The sequence below is a fragment of the Chlorocebus sabaeus genome, chromosome 16 (assembly GCF_047675955.1).
Source record: "Chlorocebus sabaeus isolate Y175 chromosome 16, mChlSab1.0.hap1, whole genome shotgun sequence".
NCBI classification, from domain to species: Eukaryota; Metazoa; Chordata; class Mammalia; order Primates; family Cercopithecidae; genus Chlorocebus; species Chlorocebus sabaeus.
In genome coordinates this window covers 6,453,070-6,477,189 of record NC_132919.1, presented here as the reverse complement: position 1 = coordinate 6,477,189, position 24,120 = coordinate 6,453,070, and the positions used below count along the sequence as shown (strand labels likewise).

The window sequence follows — 24,120 nt, the reverse complement described above, 5'->3', positions numbered from 1 at the left end:
ATCAGCTGATTAAGAATGGAAAAGTTAGGTGCTTTAGACCAAATGAGGCACTGGGGCATGGGGTAGGGGTGGGCCACCAAGTATACTGAATTCTAAGGGTAGCTCTCCCTGACATATAGTAGCGCAAGGCCATCTCCTGGAACCTTACTGTCTCTCAGATCAACTACTCTACCACTCTTATCTATGTAGTGAGAGTAGCGGAGTCAGTGACCTCTTTAAGTCACAGGATAGGAACTGCATAAAGGTTCTTAAATTCTGCAGGACAGGAAATACTTGTATTACCTGCTTTGCAAGGTGGCTTTAAGAATCACTGTGGCCTCATTTGACCTAGTCATGGCAGGACAACTAGTGGTTAATTACTAATTGGACTCTTGACTTGAGAACAAACATGAGGAGCCTCAAATACTTGTGCTCATTTGGGAAAACTAACATTGATTTGGGAGGTACCACATACCAGGTGCTATGTTAAGTGCTTCCTTGAATTCTCATTTTATTCTCAGAACCTTGTTTATAGAAGAGAAAACTGAGGTTTGGATGGGGCGAGTAACTTGCCTGTGGTTACACAGCTAGTAAGTGGTAGAATCAGTGTGACTGACTCCAGCTTGGAGTTCTTCCCACCACTGGGTAATACAGTCTCTCCAGCCGCTCTCCGCCACCTGCCTTCTCCCAAGTAAAGCACATTGAGAAAGCCGTAAAACAAACTGCCTCTAGTGCTCAGGAGTCGGCTTTTTCATAAACAAAACAAAACTGCCTGAATTAAGCAGAGGCTGGATCAGAGGTAATATGCTTTCCTTCAGTGGTGAGGTTAGGTTCTACATTCCAAAATCAAAGAAGGGGTTTCAGGAGTATCAGTTGCTTTGCAGATGCAGAGAATTTAAAATAAAAGATCCTGATCTTTTGAAAGATTTGGAAGGTGTGCTCTGCGCCTTTAGGAGTTTTTAGGTATTTCCGTCACCTTCAATGATACATTCCTTTGAGCCTTTACTGCTACTTCTGAAGACTTGTTTATATCTTAAAGATATCCATATATTACAGGCAAACTAAAGATTCATGGGCATTTTAATAGCACTCTATTGTTTAGACACATGCCAGTTTTTTAACCTCATTTATTGCTAACATGAATTCAAAGCAATATACAGTTTATTGATACTAGAACAAATCAGGAAATCAAGACATGATTGCCATCATAAAATCTTAATCTTCAGAGAACAACATTTCCACCAGGTTGGCCTGAAGACACTCAGATTCTACCAGTTTTTGAGGCTGTAAGAGAAGAACAGTCAAATCTTCACTACTCCTATAAAACGTTATTAGGAGTGGAATAGGTTCTGCCTTGAATGACACTAATCTTTGAACACAGAAATTATGCAATTCAGAAACTATCAACTAGTTATAACAAGTTTTATGAAAGAATCAAGATATTTGCTGTAAGATGAATCACTAACATACTTGGCTGAAGAGACTTAAACCCCAAATACCAGGAAGCTCCACAGACTAAAACAGGAAACAGCAAGCCCAGTGCCCTCTTCTTCCCCTCAACTCTTTAATTTAGGATCCCAGGGGCATGACTGAACTAGAAGAGGTGCCCTTACTTTTTAACCAGAATTATGAATTAAATAGAAAACAACTGTTGATGCCAGTGTTTTAAGGAATTATGAGTCAACCTACTTTCTGGCTATAGAATTTTTAAAGAGTGACTTAACATGAAAAAGACCTAATAGCTAGATATTTACATTATTAGTGTATTGGGATTGGCCATAGGAATGAACTTTCAGCAGCACTCTCAACAGCAATGGAATTGAGATGACATGTCAAGATCTTTTCAAATCTGGATCCACAGCAAGTTAAAAGTTTTGACAGTGAATTACAGGCCCAGCATATTTAAAGATACTTACTGTTCCATACTTAAGTAGTGTAGGCACTGCTGTTACTTTCAAGTTTTTTCTGAAGTCATTATTTGGATCTTTCCAACTGTTCCAAAAGAAAAAGTGATCATGAAAAAAATTTACTTGGTTTATTACGGTTTGCTTAATATTTGACATATTCCTACATTTAATTTTTTAGTAATCACTGTTCTTGCAAACACTTAAAAAACCTTGTGGACTATGGCTTAATTTGTTAATTACCCTGTGCAAAGTTTTAAAGTGTGACTAAGATATAAAAGTAAAGCCAGCTAAGTTCTGAGCTTACACCAGGCCAAATTCGTTGAATTACCCTACTTAATTCAGGTGGGCATTTTAAATTTGTATTTAATAGCTTCTAATTGTTTAACTTGTGAGACATTGCCTTATAACACAGAAACTGGGTGCATCCCTGAGGCCCTTCCCGCCTCAGTTTGCAATTTGTGCATGTCTGTGAAGTAGATTATACGTTGCCACTTACTAAGGCTTTTCTCCTACTTGGCAGTAGATGAACACACATCCTTCACTGATGTGCTTCAGCCCCTCTCGTACGACTGGTTCAGCTTTAAAAAAAGTTGAGATAAAATAATCGCACATCAACTCCAGAATCAGGCACTGATAAACAGTGTTCTTTTCCCCTTCCGCCAGTCTTGGTAAGTACTCAGACTTTAACCTGCAGCTAACTGAAGAGGTCAACAGAAGTCAGGTGTTCACTTCTGGTCTTAGAGCCCACGTTAAGGGTAAGGACCAAATCCCAGTCCCGATTTGCCCCCGCACCACCGCGCCCATAACAATGGAAAGCACATGTATTTGCTGACCAACTCACGTATCCTGTAAGACTCTAATGGTACTGGGGGAGTGGGAAGTTTTAAGGAACTAGATTCCAAGATCATCCGGGTTAAATGGTAAAAGGAAGAGCGATCTTGGCAGGACGGGGTAGAATTTAATAGGAGTTGACATGGGGACAGCTTAGATTGCCCCGCGGATGTCTGGAACCAAGACTCTGCCTCTGCTAAGCCCCCTTTCTGGTCGTAGGTTCGGCCTTCCTGCCATTTCCGTTGGACAGCAGCCCCCGAATCCCGGCCTCACCCTGCACGCAGTCGGGGCACCAGCTTTTCCCTCCGGCGTCCTTAGAACCCGTAAAGTAGGCGAAAATGGTCTTGCCATTGTGCTCTTCCACGGCCCGGTGGAACTCCTCGAAGCCGGACACGCTCACCTCCTCGTAGCGGGCCATCGGCACGACGTGCAGCAGCTGCTGGAGGAGTGCACGTCTGGCTGCTGCAGGCGGGGCCCACGTGGGCGGGGCGAGGCTGTTTCCGGATGGGCGAGAGGGCGGAGCTTGCGGAAGCCGGCGCCGCTGAAGGTACGGGAGCCTCTGAGGACCACAATCCATCCACATGGCTTTCTGCTCTAGTTTCTCAGATTTTTCTGCGCTCGCTGCACTCCCAAGCCCAGGCCTCTACCCTAATCTAGTCCCAGCTCCGACCCCATGGACACTGGCTGCAAAACTTAACGCCTGGCGACACCTGGATCCTTCAGTAGTTCGGCGTCTCAATGGCTCCCGAGCCGCCCTGCGCCTGTTGCTATGGCGACTGGGCGGGCGGCCGGAAGCGCGGCCTAGTTGGGGCCCCCCTTGCCCGCTTCCCGGTAGCGGCGCCTCGTCCCAGCCAGGTGGGCTCGGGATGGGACTAGGGGGGATTCTGGGAAACTGCTTTGAGTCATGGACCTACGGGAGAGGAGATCTGACTCGGAAAGCCTTTGTTGTTTTTTCCCCCCAGTTACCTTTTCTGCCGTCTAGGCTTTAGGGGGGCCTGGGACTGGGGGCGGGTTCCCGAGACTGGGCGGGGGTGGGATGGGTGAGGGGCTGGGAGGGAGAAAGGCTGCGAGGCCGGAGCTGAGTGTGTGAGTGCCTGTGTGGAGCAGCTTAGGGAGCGAGGTGCTAAGACAACCCAGGGCCGCGGTAGGGAGGAAGGGAACTGCCCTGGAGCTATGAGCCGGGCGACTGGCCGTGGGGCCTTGCCCAGGCTGCGCCGGGGCGAGCAGGCGGCTAAGATGCCGGGTCGCTGCGTGGGGCCCAGCAGGTCGGGGCGGGGAGTTCGGCGGCCGTGGGGGAAGAGACGGGGCGCAGGGACGTCCCGAGGCCGTGGAGTAAGGCGCCGGGCGAGGTCCTTGGAGTGGGAGACACGCTGTGTGAGTGCAGAAAGGCCGCAGGGCTGTCAGCGCCCGTGGGGGACGAGACAAGCAACGGAGACAGCCGACGCCGCCGGGGCGAATGAGGCTTTGGGAGCTCCTGGGCCCCCAGGCTCCATCGAGGCTGCAAGGGACCCTGGGGCTGTGTGGGTGAATGGGGCTGTTGGGGAGCCCGAGGTGGTGGGGCCTGCCGGGGCTGTGTGGGTGACCGGGTCTGGGGAGGAGGAGGCTGAAGATAGGAGTCCCCGGGGCTGCGAGGGAAAAGGTCGCCCAGGATCTCTGGGCCATGAGAGCATTCTGCACCTGTGGCTGAAGGTGCAGGCTATGAGGGCCGCCTCGGGATGTGGGGAAGGAAGTAGAGTCGAGCTCCATCCCATGCCTGTCGGAGAGGGACCTGTCGAAAGGGGTGTTCCTGGCCGAGCTTCCTGGGTAGAGACAAGCCGTGGTGGTCTTACAGGGCCCTGGGTGAAGGGCCAGGCAAGGGGGATCCCTCGGGCCCCCTCAGGGCCTACAGTTCTGGGCTTAGGGGCAGCTTACGAGAGAACCTTAGGCTTCTGTGGACAGGGACAGGCTGGGAGGGTTCCTCCTCCTGTGAGTGTGCCTGGGGCTCTGGCGTCAGGTTCTGAGATGGCCCCGCACCTGTGGAGGGGACAAGCTGTGGGGGTTCCTGGGACTGGGGAGGAGATAGGCTATGGGCTTGTCCCAGGCCCTTGTGAAAAAGAACAGGCTGTGGGCGAGCCTGGGACCGTGGGGTGGCCTGGGGCTGTGGGAGCGCCCAGAGCCGTGGAGGGAGAGCTCGACTGCGGGGGTGCTGCAGGGCTGTGGGGGAGAGGACATTCCCCGCAGATTCCTGGGGCTCTGGCACATGAAGCAGTCTGTGGGGCCACCCCTGGCATATGGGGGAGGGGACAGGCCGTGGGGGTGTCCGATGCTGTGGAGGAGGAGCCTACTTCTGTGGGTGCCACAGGTGTGTGTTACAGGAGACAGGCTGGGGAGGAGACAGACTCTGTGGGTATGCCCGGCCCGTGGGGCACGGGACACTCTGTTGGGGTGCCCTGTGCTACTGAAGAGGAAACTAGATGTGGAGGTGACCCAGGGTTCGGGGAACGGGGACAGCCTGTATGGGTGGAGACAGGCTCTGGGGGTGATCCAGGGTCACGGGGAGCTGCACAGACTGCAGAGCCATCATGTCCTGGGGAGCAGGCAGCAGGTTCTGGGGGTGCCCCAGGCCTGTGGGGGATAGAACAGGCTACAGGGGTACCCAGGGCCTTGGGGAAGGACACGGGCTGTGTGAATGTCCCAGGGCTGTGGGGAGCGGGACAGGTGGTAGGGGTGCCCCGGGCTGTGGTAGTACCTGGAGCCCTGGGAGAAGAGCTGAGCCACAGCGGGGCCCTGGGCCTGTGGGATGGACAGCAAGTTCTTGCGGAGCCCCCAGCCGAGGCAGTGCCTGGGCTTGGAGAGGAGACCTGTGGTGGGAATGTCCTGAGCCTGTGGGAGAGGAGGCAGGCTGTGGGGGAGCCAGAGAGTCTGAGGCCTCCAGCTTTAGGGGTCCCTGGGTCTGTGGATCAGGAGGCTGGCTGTGGCGTTGTTTCATGTCTGTGTAGGAGGAGGCAGGCTGTGGGGGGGTCTGAGACGGTGGGCATACCCAGGGCAGCAGATGTGGCCCAGCACAGGTGTGCCACAGCAGGGGTCCCCGTGGCGCTGGGTGTGCCGGGCTCTGGAAAGGCGCCTGCCGGAGTGCCCGCTGCTGTGTGGGCATCTGGCCCTGTGTGTGAAGAAGGCAGCTCCAGAGACATTTGGAACCTGTGGGAAAGGGCTCGGGCTGCCAGAATCTCTCTGGCTTCAGGGGCACCTGTGGATCGGGAGGAGCTGTGGTCTGGCGGGGAGGATTGTGATTCTGGGGCCTTCCCGGGCCCATGGGGAAGGAGACAGACTATTGGGGTTTCTGTGGCACCTGAGGGGCCTGGGCTTGGGGAAGAGACTGACTCTGGGGGTGTCCCAAGACCTTGGGGACGGAGACAGAGGGTAAGGACTCCTGTGGCCACCGAAGTGCTTCTGGCCGCTAGGGCGCCTGGTTCTGTGGAGCTGGAGCCTGGCTCTGGGGGCTTCTCAGGCTTGTCAGGGAGGCAGCACACTGCAGGAATGCCTGGCACTGTGGGGCTGTCTGCAGCTAGTGGGGTGCCCGTGGCTCCCAGGGTGCCTAGGCCTGTGCAAGAGGAAACTGGCTCAGAATTGTGGGGCAAAGGAGAGACAGTGGGTGGACCTGCAGATGCCAAGGGTCCCACAAAGATGGAGGTGCCCACCTCGACCAGAATGCCTGGGCCCGTGGGGGAGAAGACTGGCTCTGGGGGTGTCTCAGGCTTGTTGGGAGGCAGACAGACTACAGGATTGTCCATGGCTGTGGGGCTTCCGGGTTCTGTGGGGGAGGGGACCCTCTTTGAGCGTGTCTCTGGCCTGTCTGGAAGAAGGCAGACTGCTGGGAGGCCTGTAGCTGCTAGAGGTTCCATGGCTGTGGGAGTGCCTACAGCTCCCGGGCTCCCTGGGCCGATGGTAGGGGATACCGGCTCTGGGGATGACTGCTCAGGCATATGGGCAAGGAGACTGGCTACTGAAGGGCCCACAGCTGCCAGGGTTCCTGGAACTGTGGAAGGGGAGACAGGCTCTGAAGGTGTCTCAGGCCTGTGGAGAAGGAGACACAGTGGAGCCATTCCCGAGGCCGGGAGGGTACCTATGCCTCTGGGGGTGCTTGCAGCGGTAGGAGCTCCCATGGCAGGGCGCACACCTGCTGCAGTGTGGGTGACTGGGTCCTCGGGAGCAGAAGCGGATGTGGGTGTCTCAGGTGTGACGGTGCTGAGGAGACAGTCCACAGGGGGAGTGGGGGCTTCAGAGGATGAGACAGGTGGTAGGAATATTCTGGGACTGGCCGGGAGCAGCCAGGCTGTGGGGGCATCTCACACCTATGTGCCCGGGACCAGGTTATGGAGTTGTCCAAGGTCTGTGGGGGAAGAAATGGCCTTTGAGAATGCTCTAGACATGTCAGGGACAAGAACAGCTGTGGGGGTACCCCCAGTTTCAAGAGAGGAAATCGGCCTTGGCCATTTCAGAGACCACCTACAGCCAAGTGGGAGGAGGCTGGCTGGAGAAGTGTCTGCAGTCAGAGTGAGGGGGAGCAATTTGGGAGAGAGTTATGTGGGGGAGGCGAGATTGAGGGGGCCGTTCCAGTAGTGTGTGTAGGGAAGAAGTTGGGGCTCTGTGGGAGGGAACAGGTTAGGGGGAGGTTTGTCCTGGGTTGTGGGTGAAGCGCAGGCTGTGAGGGCATCTCGGCATGGGGGAGAGAGGGTTTTTGTGGAGATGCACCAGGGTATGTAGAGGGACAAATGGGGAAGTTTTCTGGAGCAGTGGGAAAGGGCCAGATTGCAAGGAGAGTCCCAGAACTTTGTATAGGGGGACAGTTTAGGGCTGGATGTCCCTGGACTTTGTGCGTGTGTGTGTGTATGTGTGTTTGTAGCATCACTTGAGGCATCCTGGAACTGGGGGGATCACCTAGTTTTTTTCTAGTGGAGAATGGACTGTTTGGCCCTTGGCACCTGGAAGCAGCCAGGGGAAAGTCCTGACCATTCAGAAGTTGCAGATCCCTGGGCCCCATTTCTGCAGACTTCATGCTGCAACTCCAGCCGCGCAACCTGTGCCGATGTCAAGCCAGTTGGGATTGCCTCGCTCATTTGCCTCCTCCCATCTGCTTTTTTCACCGTGTGTCTACAGCCTTAGAAATAAGGACTCTTAGAAGCTGTCTTTATATTCCTAAGAAGTATCTGTCTTTAAACAAGTCTAGTCTTCAAATTTTGGATTTATTCAAAAGCTTAAATTAGGGTTTTTTTTTAAACCTTGAATTTCCCAATTGATTTACTAGCAGATTTTTTGAGAGAACAAATTCCCCAGGGATTTAAAACTAGTCAGTTCACAGAAAATCGGCTTAACAAACGCTAAATCGTGTACTACGCTCAAAGCATTTTGTTATGGGAAATAGAAGAGCAAGACAAGGCCCTTCCCCTCAAGGTGCCTTGTCTGGCTGGGAAGATGCGACATACACATGTGAAATAGGTAAATAACAGTATGAGACAACACTATACATGATCAGTATGTGAGTGGCAGGGATAGTAAAGTCTATAATGAGGCCTTCAGAGTAGGGCAAGGCAATGATAAGGGTATAGCCCTTGACAGCTTTCCGAGTGCTTTCATATCTGTTACCTTGTATACATATATGTAGGGTGGGGGAAAGATGGGGAGAAATGAAGATTGAAAGAGATGATTCAGCTCTCCAAATGGCAGATCCTGGCTTGAATCAAGGAATTCTGATGCTACAGGTTTACTTAGAGTCGTTGAGCGTTGTGTGCCTTTGGGCCACCCAGTAGAGTGAAGCATACTGCTTTCTGACTAGTATTAAGACTTGTTAATATAGACTGCGTGTCCAGAAACCGCCCTGCTGGAACGTGCTACTTTACCATGGCAAAGCTCTGTTTTGGGAATAACCTCTTGCTGGAGACCTTTGAGATTTGAAATTTGGAATGGAGAGGGATCAAGAGATTATTATTAAAATAGTAAGTGTTCCCCTATTTTTTTTTTGAAATTGGGAACTTCCAGAGTGTGGCTGCTTTTATAAATGGAAGAAACTATCATTTACCTGTCTTTAAGCAATCACTCTCAGTATGAGGTTGCTATTGGCTACTTCTAGTATATTGCTACAGGCACATGGCACTGTGTTTTATCTATTCTCTTGTTTGAACGCTGTTGGTCTGAAGTGGCTTTGCTTCGTTTTAGGAATGGTTTTAGGGAAGACTGTTGCCTGATGACAAGGCTGTCACTATTGTTGTGTACTACCTGCCATGATGGGACCAGGCCAGCCAGCTTCCACCTGTGTTCATCTAGCACCTAGGACCCAACTTGATGGGAGGAGCGATCCCACAGTTCTTCAGACCCAGGTAGTTCTGTTTTTGCCTGATTTTTTTTATTAAATTTTTTAAACATAAAGAAAATTTGAGAGAAAAGGACAGTGTAACACTTTTGAAATCACCTCCTAGATTCAGAAATGCTGACAATTTTTTCTGTCGGTTTTTCTACCTACTCAACCATCTGTCTCTAAAATTTTTGCAGAATCACCCCAAAGTAAGTTGCAGTCATGACACTTCTAAATATTTGAGAATACTTCTTCTAAAAATGAACTCTCCTACTTAATCATAATACTATTCTTAAACCTAAGAAAATGGACCCAAAAAATTCCCTGTTATCCAATAACCAGCCTTTATTCAGGTTTACTCAGTTGTCTCAAAAATGTCTTTTCCCCTAGCATTATATTATGAAAATCTTAAAAAATACAGCAAAGTTGAATTTTACAATGAACACCTAGATTCCATTATATTTCACTGATTTGTTTCATTGCATATCTGTCACTCAGTCATCCCTCTGGAGATCCATCCATCAATCCATCTTATTTTTTGACACATTTCAAAATCAATTGCAGACATGAATACCCAAACTACTTCGGCATGCATATTGCACATTAGAATTCACTCTGTTTAGGGCCGGGCGCAGTGGCTCACACCTGTAATCCCGGCACTTTTGGAGGTCGAGACGGGCGGATCACCTGAGGTCAGGAGTTCGAGACCAGCCTGACTAACATAGTGAAACCCCTGTCTCTCCTAAAAATACAAAAAGGTGTGGTACATACCTATAATCGCAGCTACTCAGGAGGCTGGGGCAGGAGAATCGCTTGAACGTGGGAGGCGGAGGTTGCAGTGAGCCGAGATTGTGCCACTGCACTCTACCCTGGGCAACAGAGCGAGACTCCATCTCAGAAAAGAAGAAAAGAATTCACTCCATTTACTGATTTTTTTCTTTCAATATACATATTATATCAGAAATGGTGAAAGATGTACACATTACAATGTGTACATCTTTTCACATTTGCTGATTTTTGACAAATGCATGCATATGTGTAACCCATACCTCTATCAAGATTCAGATCATTTCTATTATCCTAAAAAGTTCTCTAAATGCCCCTTCCTAGTCAGTCCCCACTCCTCCCCTCCAGAGGCAGCCACTATTCTTATTTTTCCCATCACAGATCAGTTTTCCCTGATCTAGAACCTTATATAAATGGGATTTTTTTTTTTTTTTTTGGTGTTAAGACTTATTTCACTAGCTGTAAAGTATTTGAGATCCATCCATGTTATTGCATGTATCAGTAGTTTATTCCTTTTTAATCCTTTTTTCTCATTCCATAGTATGAGTATACCACAGTTTGTTTATCCATTCTCTGATTAATGGATACCTGGGCTGCTTCCAATTTGGGATTATTATAAATAAAGCTGCTATGAACATTCTTATACAGATCTTTTTATGAACATGTTTTCATTTCTTTTGGGTAAATACCTAACAGTGAAATTGCTGAGTCATGAAGTAGGTGTATATTTAGTTTTATAACAAACCACTGGACCTTTTTACAAAGTGGTGGTACCATTTTACGTTCCTGCTGACAATGTACGAGAGCTCCAGTTGCTCCACATCTTTGCCAACACTTGTTGTTGTCTTTTTAGCCATTCTGGTGGACGTTTAATAATATCTTATCGTGGTGTACAAAGAAATTAAAAAAAATTTTTGACATAATTTTTTGACATAAATTTCAGAATGAAATTTAAATTATGAAAAGTTGCAAGAATAGTCGACAGAATCCTGGATACTCTTCTCCCAGATTCCTCAAATGCTAACATTTTGCTACATATTCCCTCCTTCTCTCTCTCACTATCTCTGTACACACATATATTATTTTCTAAACCATTTAAGAGTAAATTGCAGGCACGGTGCCCTTTTACCTCTAAGTATTTTTTTCCTAAAACTAAAGAATTCTGTTATATAACCATAGTACAATTATCAGAATCGGGAAATTAACATTAAGTGAATACTATCATGTAATCTACAGACCTTACTGAGATTTTGTTCGTTGTCCCAATAGTGTCCTTTATAGCAAATGAAAATCCAAGATCATAACGTGCATTACATTGTCATGCCTCTGTAGTCTCCTTTAGTCTGATTCCTGGGTCTGTTTTTATGTTTTGTGACATTGATTTTTTTAAGAATATAGGCTAGTTATTTGTGGATTTTCTCTCAGTTTAGATTTGCCTGATGTCTTCTCACAGTGACGTTCAGGTAGTTTAGACTTGCCTGATGTCTTCTCACAATGGCGTTCAGGTAGTGCACTTTTGGCAGGAGAACCACTGAATGACACCGAGTGCTTCTCAGTGCACCCTCTCAGGAAGGACACGCTGCCAGTTCAGTCCCAGCACTAGCGGTGTGGACTTCCATCATTTGATGAAGGTGGTATCTGCCTAGTTTTTCCATTGTAAAGTTACTCCTTTGCTTTTTGTAATTATTTGTCTTGGAGACTATGTTAATGTCTTTTTAACACCTCAAACTTTCACCAACTACTTTTAGTATTTTTGCCTGAATCAGTTTTTTATTATGAGGGTTGGCAAATGGGGATTTCTAATTTTACCCTTCCTTCTACATTTACTTGTTGCCTTACTACTATAAGGAAGAACTTTCCCTTCTTTTCGTAGTACTTACTTACTTATTTCAGCACAGACTCAGTATTATTTTTTATTCCCATTATTTATTTTGTTGTGCAGATATTTATTTTGATGTTCAAATGGTCTTTGATTTAGCCAGTGAGAACCACTTCGAGTTGGCCCCAGTGTCTCTTTGACATGATCTTATCAGTCTTTGACCACTTTATGGTGTAAAAAGACACTCCAAGGCTGGGTGCGGTGGCTCATGCCTGTAATCCCAACACTTTGGGAGGCCAAGGCAGGAGGATCATTTGAGGTCAGGAGTTCAAGACCAGCCTGGCCAACATGGTGAAACCCCATCTCTACTAAAAAATACAAAAAAATTAGCCAGGTATGGTGGTGTACAGCTATAATCTCAGCTACTTGGGAGTCCGAGGCAGGAGAATCACTTGAACCCAGGAGGCAGAGGTTGCAGTGAGCCAAGATTGCACCACTGCACTCCAGCCTGGGTGACTCCGTCTCATAAATAAATAAATAAATAAATAAATAAATAAAAGCTATTCCAGGCTCAGCTTGTCTTTTCCTTGTCCTGGCCCTGGAATTAACCGTTTATCCAAGGAGACTTTGATTCTTCAGTGGAGAATGAAATTTAAAAAATCACTGTCTGGTGCTGGATGTGCTCCTTGATACTGTTTTGTCACTGTTTCTAGGCCCTCTCAGAGGACAACTAGGAAATAGATGTATACTTGTGTGCATATACATACATGTACACACATTCATAAATGCACATCCATACTCACATATCTGTATGTACACTTTCTCAGCTGCTTCCTTCCTTCCTTCCTTCCTTTCTTTCTTTCTCTTTCTTTCTTTCTTTCTTTCTTTTTCTTTCTTTCTTTCTTTCTCTTCCCTTCTTCCTTCTGTTTCTGTCTGTGTATCTTTCTGTGTCTGTCTGCCTAGATGTTTGTATTAAAACTCACAAGTTCACACAGGTACCTCCAATTCAAATCCAACACTACATATTTCCAACTCCCTTGTCCAAGAGCATGAAAGCTGGCTCTCATTATCCACAATGTATTTACTTTTTTGCTCAATTCTAGAATGTACAAAAAGTCGTTTCTGAATTGTAATCTGTGTCTCTGCTCAAAACGAAGCCTGCAAAATTAGAGTTCAGTATTTGTTTAGAGTACATTTGTCTAAATTTAGCCTGACGGCATATAGTCCAAATACTATGTTCAAAAGTTACTGGGGTTAATTTTTTCATGTTCACTTTTTAGCGTGGTTATGTTATTTATCTGAGATTCAGTTTGGTTCATTGGTTTCTGTTGGTATTTATTTGAGGGTTTTTCACTATCCTTAATGGATTTTTTTTCCTTCCTTTCCTTCTTCCTCCCTGCATTCATTCATTTCTTTCTTCCTGTCTCTCGTGTATATGTGAAACATTAACATGGTTCCAAATATACAAAACGATATATTCAGAAAAGTTATCTGCTACCCCATTCCCTCTGTCCTTTCCATCCTGTTTCTACCGGTTACCTGTAGATAACTAGGCTCATTAGTCTCTGATTTTTGTTTTCTGTTTCTTTTTGCACAAGCCATTCAGACGCATATATATTTTCTTGTGCCTTTTTTTATATGAAGGGTAGTGTATTATAAATATACTTTTTGCACTTAGTGCTTTCTGCTAAACAATATATTCCAATCTTGCCACATTAATTCATAGAAGTGTCACAGAGATCTTCCTCATTTTTTTTTTACATCTTCGTTTTACTGCATTTTGTGGATAGACTATTGTTTATTTAGCTACTCTCCTCCATGGGGACTCAGATTGATTCTAATAATTTACATTTACAAACAATATGGCACAGAGTAACCCTATACATATGTATTGTTGGCGGTGTATCTGCAGGGTAAACTCCTAGAAGTGAGACTCCTGGGTCAAAAGGTAAATGTGACACTTGTCCTCCAAGTTGCCTGCTTGGGTCTCTTTCAGGTGTCTTTTCTTTCTTTCCTGCTCTAAAGCTTTTTAATTTAAAAAGAAAAAAGTGATGAATGCGTGTGTTTTTGTTACCGATTGCCAAATTCCCTTCCATAAGAATTATGCCAATTTGCATGACCACCAGCACCTCTTCTGTGAGGGTGCCTGCTTCCCACTGCCTCACCAACAGCGTGTATTACTATACTTTTAAATTTTTGCTAATCGATTGGGTAAGAGATGGTATTTCCATGTATTTTTAATTTGTGTTATGAGATTGAACATCTTTGTACGTACTTAAGGACCTTTTTTTTGATAAATTACTCATGTTTTTCCCTGTTTTTATTGAATTTTGATCTTTTTATACTTCAATAATTATAATTATTATTATTATTTAGACAATCTTCTCTGTCACCCAGGCTTGACTGCAGTGGCTCGATCTCGGCTGACTGCAGCCTCCACCTCCCAGACTCAAGCAATTCTTGTGTCTTAGCCTCCTGAGTAGCTGGGATGACAGGCGTGCGCCATCACGCCTAGCTAATTTTTGTATTTTTTTTAGTAGAGATGGGGTTTTGCCATGTTGGCCAAGCTGGTCTCAAACTCCTGACCTCAAATGACAAACACTGTTCATCAGTCTATGTACCTTTCAGATGGTAACTACTTGTTTTCTCTTTAGGGAGCTTTTTAACTACTTTTAAAAAATCTGAAATACTTTCCTGAAGTTTTGTCATAATGGATTATTTTTAAGTGACCCTTGATGGCTGTGATTGTATAAACACATTGATTGTGAGAGCTGGGGAGGTCATCTCCAAGGTCAAAGCATCACAGGACTGGGTTCATTGAATTTGTAGGCATGGATTCTCCTCAGGCTATTGACCTGTCTTTGACAGGTTCATTCTGGAAGACCTAAGGAGGGTACATATTTAAAGCCTTAAAATCCTTTCTTTCCTTTACACTGATAATCCCAGAACAGATCATTTATCCTAACGAAATAATTTTAAAAGGTTAAAAAACTAAATGCATGGAGATATTAATTGAGGTAATATTTCTATTAGTGGAAAAACTGGAACAATCTAAATGTTTAATAATAGCATTATAGTTAAGCATGAAAAGACCATTCATTGGTTTTAGAAAATGCAACAATGACAAATAAAACTGTAGGGATATGGAAACATGCTTATGTTTAAGTGCAAAATGAAACAAAACTTGTATTTATTATGAGGAAAACTGACAAAAACTTGAGGCTGTGTAAGAAAGCATAAGTAGACTGCTTCAAGTGAGGTACACTGAGGGGCAGGGTAAAAGATGGATCCAGCCACCAAATGAAGTCTCAGGAAGACTTATGAAGAAGTATTATCAGATGGCTTGGGTCTATCCATGGAACAAATTTTAAGAAAGCTCCAATGGGTTATATTGGTCACTTGCTGGGGCCTGACATTTTGAAATAGGACAGAAGTCCATAACTGGGAAATTGAAGGACTTAGTGGTTGCTGCTTGAAACTTTCTGGGTCGACTTTTAGAAGTGGGTCCCAGTATGACATTAGTAAACAGAAGGATAATAGTATGGGACTGGATGATTGTAGGATAGAACCAGGGGTATGTGATGAACCCAAGGGTGTAGGAGAGTGGCTGTGTCTATCAGTAAAATAGAAAAATGCCTCTTAGCACTAATGATCTGGTGGCGAAATTTTAGAAATTTGGTTATAGACATGTACCAACTGTGCAATATGGAATTTTTCTGATGTCTGCTTTTATTTGCTTTTTAAAGAACCAGCTGCAGTTTAATAGGAATGTTCCTACACATTCAAGCAACTTGGCAATCCGATATTCTTGCCCGCATGCCATTAGAATTGAAAAACTGAAGCACTCGTACAATGAATCATACCATTGTAAAGATGCAGATTGTAGAGTTGGTCCTGACCTAGGCGGTTCTGTTTCATTTTCTGTCATATCAGAAGAGAGACTTAGTTATGCTGTCCACCTAGCCAGAAGAGATGTGAAACGAAGACAATTTGAAGAACATATGAAAGAACATCATCTCCGAAGTCAGCCTCAAAGCTCTCGGAAGTGTGGACATACTAAGTGTAAAATACCTGACCACAGGGTGGAAAGGAAGGAATCAAAGAGTCAAGCAGCCTGTCAGTGCAGCCACCAGCCGTCCAAAGTAGAAATCTCCAGCTCGGGTGCCAAAGTATACCTTTACTCATCTCATCCAGGCCAGTCAGATCTCACTGTGGCAAATTCACCACCCACCCGTGATCCGGGACTTCAGCCTCATCCCAGGACAGGTGACCACAAAAGCATAAGTGAACAGAAAAGCCTGCTAGAAGTCCAGCGACTCCAGAAAGAACTGAGCAGTTGTATCCACAGAATTGAAGAGGTAACTAAAAAAGGTGAGAAAAATTAGATTCTTTTCCTCGACTTAAGGCTGTGAGTATGGGGTAGTTTAAATGCATTCCTTGAGGACCCTCAACCCCTACAGCAATTTCATTCCTTCCTTCTGTGAGTTGGTTCACTGGAGTGTGAGCACTCAGGACAAGGCAGTTAGGCTTAGAGTTTGAACAGTGTCTTGCCCCAGCTCCTCTTTCCAGTGGAGGGACATGAAAGAACTTTTTCACTGTGGCTGCCCTTCGAATGTGCACTGACTGAGGGCCCAGCCTAGGAGGTGGCGTTAATGTTGGCTGAACCTTAGGTCTTCTGGGACCTGAGTGCAAATTATCCTATAATGATTTCCCTCTTCTGGGAAAATTATTTTTCAATTTGCTCAGAAAAAGAGCATAAAGTATTTATATTATAGGTAAAACCAGCTCTCACTTGGGCAGTATTTAGGTGAGTACACACCAGTGACAAGGGAAGTTGTGGGTATATGTGTAAAATGAGCACAGGGTAGGAAGGAAGAAGTTTAATCCTTGTATATGGGTTTCTGCAGTTCTGCAGTGTTCTCAGGGCCCTTGCATTTCCCTGCTGAGTAGAAGACTGGTTCCACGTGGAGAATTTGGGGTTACCGTAACTAACAAGTAGGGAATCAAGCCCAGCTTTCAGACTGCAAGGGGTATGGAGTTGAGCATCAGAAGAAACTGTTGCGCTAGGGCAGTACATAGTCTAGAATTATTTTTTGCATTTTCAATTTAATTTATGCATATGTACATATATGCATCTTATGTAAAGAATTTAAGGTACCTTAAGAAATACCTGTGATTGAATGAGATAAAACAAAAATGCACATGACGACACTGGCAAATGAAGCAAAAGGAAAGGAAAAACATTTACTAGGGGTGAGTCACAGATTTGCTTCCGAGCTTCCTAGGAGCCAGCTAAAGAGGGAACTTCAATCACTTGGAGAATTTACAAAGTCTGAGACGGAAAAAAACAATTGTGTAAGGAAAACAGTGATTCCACATATTAAGGCCAGAAAGAAATTTCTCCTTCAGGTCTTCTTCAAGAATGTGCTGTATAATATCATGAACAATTCAAAAACATTCCAGTATAAAAATAACAGAAATGTTGTGGCTTGTTTCTCTTGACATTCCTTAGTGTCAGCCTGTGGCATGGCCCCCTGCACACTTTGGTTGGAAGCCCTGCGAGCAGGGGAACAAAGCCACAAGGCCCACTGCTCCGGTGATCTGGCCTAGTACCGGGAACTGTTAGAGCTTTCAAAGCCTCTGTGGGGAAGGACTAGGTTGGTTTTTTTATTTACATAAATTTTCAGTGTGTCATAAGTCAGTACTTTGTGAACTATAATAAAAATGTCACAGTAGTGGCAAACTGCTATGGAAACACGTAAATGTATGCTTTAAATTTCTGTACCTAACCTTTCATGGACGAATAATAGTTTGCGATAGCCCCTGGCTGCAGACGCCCTTTAAAGTAGCCCCGAAGGCCCATTTGTGCTTCCCAATGCTGCTCTGTAGACAGCTGCAAGCGCTGCATCAGAAATCGTCTGCAATGAGCCTTCAAAGCCCCCACCTAAGCCCATTCCATTTGTGTTCGTGTAAGTATGTGAATCCGGATTTCCTCCCTACCATGCAGCCCAAACGAGATGAAAATAATTAGACATATAAAGTCTCATGAGACTGCATCTGTATGTACAACTTCTGACTTCAGATTTTTGCTTTCTTCAAAACAGCCTTATATTCTTTGCATTGTTTGATGTTTTAAAGGGTAAATATGAAAAATTTGAACTTATAAAATACACTTTTACTAATTGAAGATTCCCTTTTCTTTGATAATTGGACTATATTGGAGTTTTGTATAAGAATTTGTGTAAGTGTATTTGGAAACCACAGCCTGAAAGGAATAGATAGATTACATCTCCTTCAGGCAATTTTCCAGAAACAATTTCTTTGAACCAGTCTTTTGAAGATGTAGAGCACCAGTGTGTACAAGGGTATGCTTCCTGAGAAATGCATGAAGACTCTAGGCACTCAAATAATTTTAAGACTTGCTATCTTAATGTGTTAGAGAAAGGACTTGTCTTTTGAAATCAAGATTAAGGCTGGGCATCGTGGCTCACACCTGTAATCCCAGCACTTTCGGAGGCTGAGGCAGGCGGATCACTTGAGGCCAGGAGTTTGAGACCAGCCTGGCCAACATGCCGAAACCCTGTCTCTACTAAAAATACAAAAATTGGCTGGGTGTGGTGGTGTGGACCTGTAATCCCAGCTACTGAGGAGGCTGAGGCACGAGAATCACTTGGCCCGGGAGGTGGAGGTTGCAGTGTGAGACTGGTGACAGTGTGAGACTCTGCCTCAGAAAGAAAAAGAAAACAAAAGATTATAATAAGATGCTATCTTAGTATCTTTTTTTTTCTTCTTCTTCTTCTCTTTTTTAAGACAGTCTCATTTTGTCACCCAGGCTGGAGTGTAGTGGCATGATCTCAGCTCACTACAACCTCCACCTCCTGGGTTCAGGCAATTCTCCTGCCTCAGCCTCCTGAGTAGCTGGGATTACAGGTGCACAACACCACACTTGGCTAATTTTTGTATTTTTAGTAGAGACGGGGTTTTGCCATGTTGGCCGGGCCGGCCTCGAACTCTTGACCTCAGGTGATCTGCCCGTCTCAGCCTCCCAAAGTGCTGGGATTACAGGGGTGAACCACCATGCCTGGCCAGGACTTCTCTTTTGAATTCAACATTTGATTATTCTCTATTAAACAGCAAAGAATAAAGACCATGTTAAGTGTCTTTCAGGACATATTTAGTGGCTGATCAATAGGCATTTATTAATATCTTCTTTACATTGTAAAACTAATCTTGCTAAACATAACAATAGGCCAATAAAAAGTTTTTGAAAAAATAGCAAGAATAACAGATTTTGGCTCAATATAAAGAATTTTAAAATAGTAAGAGTTGCCTCATAGTGAAATCGCTGTCCAGTGGGAATTCTGGCTGGAGAGGAGCTTGATGGAGTAAATGTCTTCATATCCCTTCCATCTCTCAGTCAGTACACAGGTCCAGTTACTGCTGGTTTCTTGGCTGATGAAAAATGAAATTTTGTGTTATGATAGCTTCATTTTTTTCTTAATAAAACCAGAGATCTTCAACTTTATTATTTCTGTAAGTAATCGAAGTAAGTTTTAATATATGGTTTATAATCCACTTTTGGGGAAAACTATTAATATTTTCAGATAGACTAGAAGAAGCTTTGGATCCAGATGAAGAACGTCGAATCCGTGTCAGGAGACAGGAGCAAGCTGCTCGCTCTGCCCGAATGCTCTACGTGCTCCAGCAGCAGGTGTGAAAAGTTCAGGGAGAAGTAGGGCAGTCGGCCTTGTGTACTGCTTCCTTAGAGAGTTTCCGTTTTCCTTTTGTCTCAGAAAGATTAGCACTGGAGTATCCCATATGAGTTCTGAGAGATTTGTGAGGCTCAGTTTCCTGAACACATGGGCAAATAATTCTCATTCTTTTTGTAATCTGCGTGTGTGTGTGTGCGTGTGTGTGGGTGGGTGGGTGGGTGTGGCCAAACTCCTTAAACAGTGGTTCTTGACTTTTTGAGGTCATAGACCTTAGAGAATCTATTAAAAGCCTCTCCTCCCCACCCCCAAGATGCTTATACATTATATAGCACATCTTTTTGCATAGGAAGTCAGGTGGATCAGTTACCCTGAACCCTTGGTCCTAGCTGTGGACCCCAGTCTTAGAGGAAAGGTACCTTGTTAGTTTCCCATCTATTTCATGTTTATAATGTATAGAAGCTTGTAATAGTAAATAATTTGGTAAACAGCAAAGAGTAAAGACCATGTTAAGTGTCTTTGAGGACACCTTTAGTGGCTGATACACAGGCATTTACATTCTTTATGTTGTGATGGATTTTGAAAAAGTGTTTGTTGTGACTTTCATGAGCCTTATACATTAGTGAGCCTTTTACTCATTTCTGGTCAGTGAAGTCACATGTTAGCCTTATTGCTTGAACCAAAAACTGTACTTTTTCATTGAAAAGAACATGCCTGAGTTAGGTTTTGCACTGTATTCTTTTGGATTCTATTTCAGTTCTTATTCTACACTGTTGCCGTAGAGATTGCTCTAAAACATGAATCTTACCATGTCAGACCTCTGCTTAAAAGACTTTAGTGGCTCTCTGTAACTTAGAGGACGAAAGCTAAACTCTTCAGCGTGGCACGTAAGACTTCACGATCCGGCCCGCCTGCGTTTCCAGAGTCACCTCCACCTTCACTCCTTCATGTTAAATTCCTATTACACTGGGGACCAAGGGATGAAGGTGAACACTGCCTATTTACCATCTTGAACTGGAAACCAGTAACTGTTTTTTGGGTGCATGAATGAAGAGCCTTTTTTCATTTTCAAGTGACTTGAATTAATAATGGTTATATTTGGACAAGACGAGATATATCGATGTATCCTTTTCCACAAAAAAGATCCTGGAAAGGTATGAAATTTTCTTTTTTCCCCTTTACAAAACAGGTAAAAGAAATCCAGGAAGAATTGGATAAATTGAGTCCACATAAAATTAAACACACTAAGAAGGTATGCTGCAATTAAATTATTTATTAAGTTATTTATAAATTAAAAATATTTATAAATATAAATGTTATAAATTACTTATAAATCACATTTCCCAGTGTTTTGTTAGTATTGTGTAGGGTAGGGCCCTCTGCACTAATGTTATTTTCAGTACTTGTAGAAACCTGTTAGTGAGGGAGCAAGCACTTTAAATATTCTGAATATGGTTGCCTTCCAAGGAGCAGGTTCTAAAAGATTTTTATTTTTGTTGCTGCTGGTGTAAGAAATTGGGAATAGTAAGGAAAAGACTGTCACTGGAAAACTTTAAACTTTAAACTCACTTTACTATGAAAAGTTTTCACAATAGGAAGCACTTATACAGAAAGAAGACAGGCTATGCATATTCTTAGAAGTTGGGTGATTGTTAGCAAGTTCTGAGTATGGAAATAACTTCTCTCATCTTGTTTATTACCAGTCATGGGCAATGTCTAAGCTGGCGGCTGCCCATCGAGGAGCCATTCGGGCCTTACAGATGTTTGTCACTCAGTTTACTGACCGAGGGGAGCATCCACTTCCTGCTCGGTGTAGGGAACTGGGCAGCCTTATTCGCCAGCTTTCACTTTGTTCTGCCAAGCTGGATGCGGGCCCTTCTGTTCCTGATGTGGTTATAGATATTCTGCAACAAATTGAGGTATGGAATTGATTCCAATTTTTGTTAGAGGTATATCGGAAGTAATGCTTACTATTACCTAGTTTCGTTAGGATTTATGGAGAATACAAGACAAAGCCATTACCTAGTGAATTAAAAGCTTTGCAGAGGGCAGAAGAAACACTTATTTTTATTTTGTTATTTTTACAGTCTAGTCTATGTTATCGTATTTCACTACTTCAAAAATTGGTGACTTGAATATAAAACATATAACAACTTTAAACCAGGTTCATTAACTAAACGGAACGTCCCATTCCCTGGCCCATGCCATTTGAGAAAAAAATGTATTAGCAGAGAAAAGGAAACCAGTAAAGCATTCTTAGATTAGAATATCAGTGTTTAATTTAGATGGATTTTAGAAAAGAAGAAACACGTAAAGGTACAGTCTATGGAATCAGAACCTTCAATCTTGTGATATAGCTGGAGAGTTCTAGAAATCACAACTGGCATGCATTAGACAGGAATCGATAGTGTTCTTACTCTTGTATTTCCCTGGATAGATGAGATCACCTATGAATCAGTGTGGACAAATCCAGTAAACTTTGTTTTGTTTTTTTTTTCACTGGTGACAAAGATACCTCAATTTTATAGCTCTCTGAAGTTTGCATGGTGTTACCATATAATTTTGCCATTTGAACCTTTCTATGGCAGTATGCTTTGCAATGGGTTTTACTACTGTTGTACAGATTAAGCTTTTTTAGAAAAGCAAAAGTTGGAGAGATAACAGTTATTTTTCTTGAGAGCTAGAGATCAAATTCTGTCTTCTGACTCCCATGCTAGTATTAGTTCCCCTACGCCATACATTTTCATCCACAACTAGAAAGGTGATCTTCATGTTAGTGTGGCATAGTAAGCTGTTAGCTGTAGAAGAAAGGTGGATAGTGGAGAGAATTCTAGACTAAATGACACTCCGGTTCTACCACCATTAACCAGCTCTCGGTGGTCTTTAAGGCCCCTTCTGCCTTCACAGTTTCATTGTCAAGCAAATATGATTGTGATTTTCATTGGTTGCGTTCGTGTATATAGAACTCACTGTGAGGAATGCTGTTGTCAAATGCAGACCTTAGAATTTTAGGCCACATCTCAAGTCATGTGATGCTTTTTTAACGTATCCATAAGAAACATTTATTGGCCGAAATAAATTCATTTAGAGTACATATCTTCATAATCCTAGAAAGGATCTGAAGAGACTCTGTAGTCCCTCTCCTACATTGTGAGCTTGAACAAGAGTACCTTTAACATAATGTTTCTTCAACAGAATGTTTATCTCCCCTGCTTTTCAAAATGCAAGAAATGGGTTATTTTTCCTGTTGTGGCCCTACACCATCTTACGGTGTATTGTCTTACTATGTTACTATTCTCTGAACTAAATCTTCCTGACTGTGTTCAGTTGTCCTTAATCTGTACTGACCAGGTGGAGACTGGGCCCTGACTTCCCAGTAATGAATGGGTGGGAACTTATTAGAGGATATGCCTCTTTTTAGGAAGGTGAGACACAGATCTTCTACTCTTATTGACCTATTAAGTATTCTTTAGTTCATGAAAATGTATGTTAGATACAGTATGTGTGTCCACTTGAAAGACTATTTGAGTTTATGAGATTTTTGTTGATGATTAAAATGCTTTTGAAGCAGATGGGATAATGTTCTGAAGACTATTGTTAATTTCTAAAATGATGATCCTTTAAGATTTGGATGCCTTTAAAAGTAATCATATTCATTATGTCTTTGCTATTGGCTTTAGTGAGCTACGCATCTGAAAGTACTCGCAGAAATTGTTATTTATTAGATATCCTAAATAATAACATTTTTAAAATTAAGATTGTATTAACTGTTAGAGATAGCCATTTAATAACACATTTCCCTGGAGTCCTTATTTTCAGTTTTGTGATTAAAAGTCATACTTTTCTGAGATAAACTAAGAGAATAATTGATTGTTTTCGTGGCAGGCTTTGGAATCTCTCCTGGAAAAGAAACTGTCACCAAAAAAGGTGAAAAAATGTTTCAGTGAAATTCGGAGCAGATTTCCTGTTGGTAGCCAAAAGGCCTTAGAGAGATGGCCAAGTATATCACCAAAGGGTGAGAGGAGGCCCCTCACAGCAAAGGGCACATGCCCACAGGAGACAAGTCAACCTTCCGTGGCAAAGCAGCTTCTTGCCGGTATGTGTCTTAAAGTGTTTATTGCAAGATATTTTATTCATTACAATTATCTGTGCTGTAACAGTTACTGCACTGAGGGGAAAGTCAGGATTTAGGACCTAGCCCACAACAGATGAACTTTAAGTAGGATCAGTAGATAGCAACCAAGATGCCTTCTCAGGCTGCAGGCTGGAATATTCTATAGAGGAAGGTTGAGAAAGTAACATTTCCTTTTGCTACATCGTAGTGTTTGGGCTACCCCAGGCAAATTCCCATAGAGCTGGAAGTTAGAACCCTACTTCAAAAAAAGGTTTATTTATAATGATAGAGATATATACACACACAGAGACACACACATACCTTCTATATATTTTTTTTTTCTTTCTTTTTTTTTTTCCTCAGGTAAGTTTTTGTTATTCTAAGAAGTGGAATTGTTAGGTGATACAGTATGTGCATTTAAACAGATACTGCCAACTTGCCCCTTAAAAGTGGGCACACATTTATGTCTTGACTAGCGGTGACATCAGTATGTATTTCCACTCATCTTCACCAAGTATGTTATATAAAAAATTTTGAAAGCTTTCCGGTCTCAGTGGACAGTGGCATCTTCTTGTTTTCTGTTGCATTTCCTGATTCCTGGTGAGGGTTGTCGTTTGTTCACATGCTCCTTAGCCGTGTTATTTCCT

At 43.8% G+C, this 24,120-nt stretch overlaps 3 protein-coding genes across 13 annotated transcripts in view; 2 read left to right on the top strand and 1 right to left on the bottom strand.

Annotated features, from left to right (window-relative positions):
* Positions 1–1,088: 1,088 nt before the first annotated feature.
* TXNDC17 (thioredoxin domain containing 17) lies at positions 1,089–3,389 on the bottom strand. Its single transcript, XM_008010042.3, has 4 exons — positions 2,991–3,389; positions 2,383–2,464; positions 1,896–1,971; positions 1,089–1,263 (listed from the first exon to the last, which is right to left on the bottom strand). Exons 1-4 carry the CDS (start codon positions 3,298–3,300, stop codon positions 1,195–1,197), a joined length of 537 nt encoding a protein of 178 aa, XP_008008233.3. The 5' UTR covers positions 3,301–3,389; the 3' UTR covers positions 1,089–1,194.
* Positions 3,158–24,120, top strand: part of KIAA0753 (KIAA0753 ortholog) — a 63,697-nt gene continuing 42,734 nt past the window's right edge. For 3 of the 11 annotated variants that reach the window (XR_005236734.2, XR_005236735.2, XM_037987380.2), the window contains exons 1-6: positions 3,452–3,572; positions 15,397–16,021; positions 19,255–19,361; positions 20,549–20,611; positions 21,063–21,278; positions 23,245–23,455. Coding sequence is in view for 9 of the 11 variants with exons in the window: in XM_037987380.2 (XP_037843308.1) it covers positions 3,456–3,572; positions 15,397–16,021; positions 19,255–19,361; positions 20,549–20,611; positions 21,063–21,278; positions 23,245–23,455 (1,339 nt within the window). In the remaining 2 variants the exon portion in view is untranslated. Of the gene's footprint in view, positions 3,265–3,451; positions 3,573–8,072; positions 8,193–8,226; positions 8,690–8,909; positions 9,071–15,396; positions 16,022–19,254; positions 19,362–19,596; positions 20,514–20,548; positions 20,612–21,062; positions 21,279–23,244; positions 23,456–24,120 lie in introns of those variants that run through there. The other 8 variants (XM_008010046.3, XM_008010043.3, XM_008010049.3 and 5 more) reach the window with 8 other exon arrangements.
* On the top strand, positions 3,785–7,908 carry LOC140708596 (uncharacterized). The gene has a single exon (XM_073004646.1). It carries the CDS (start codon positions 3,891–3,893, stop codon positions 7,314–7,316), a length of 3,426 nt encoding a protein of 1,141 aa, XP_072860747.1. The 5' UTR covers positions 3,785–3,890; the 3' UTR covers positions 7,317–7,908.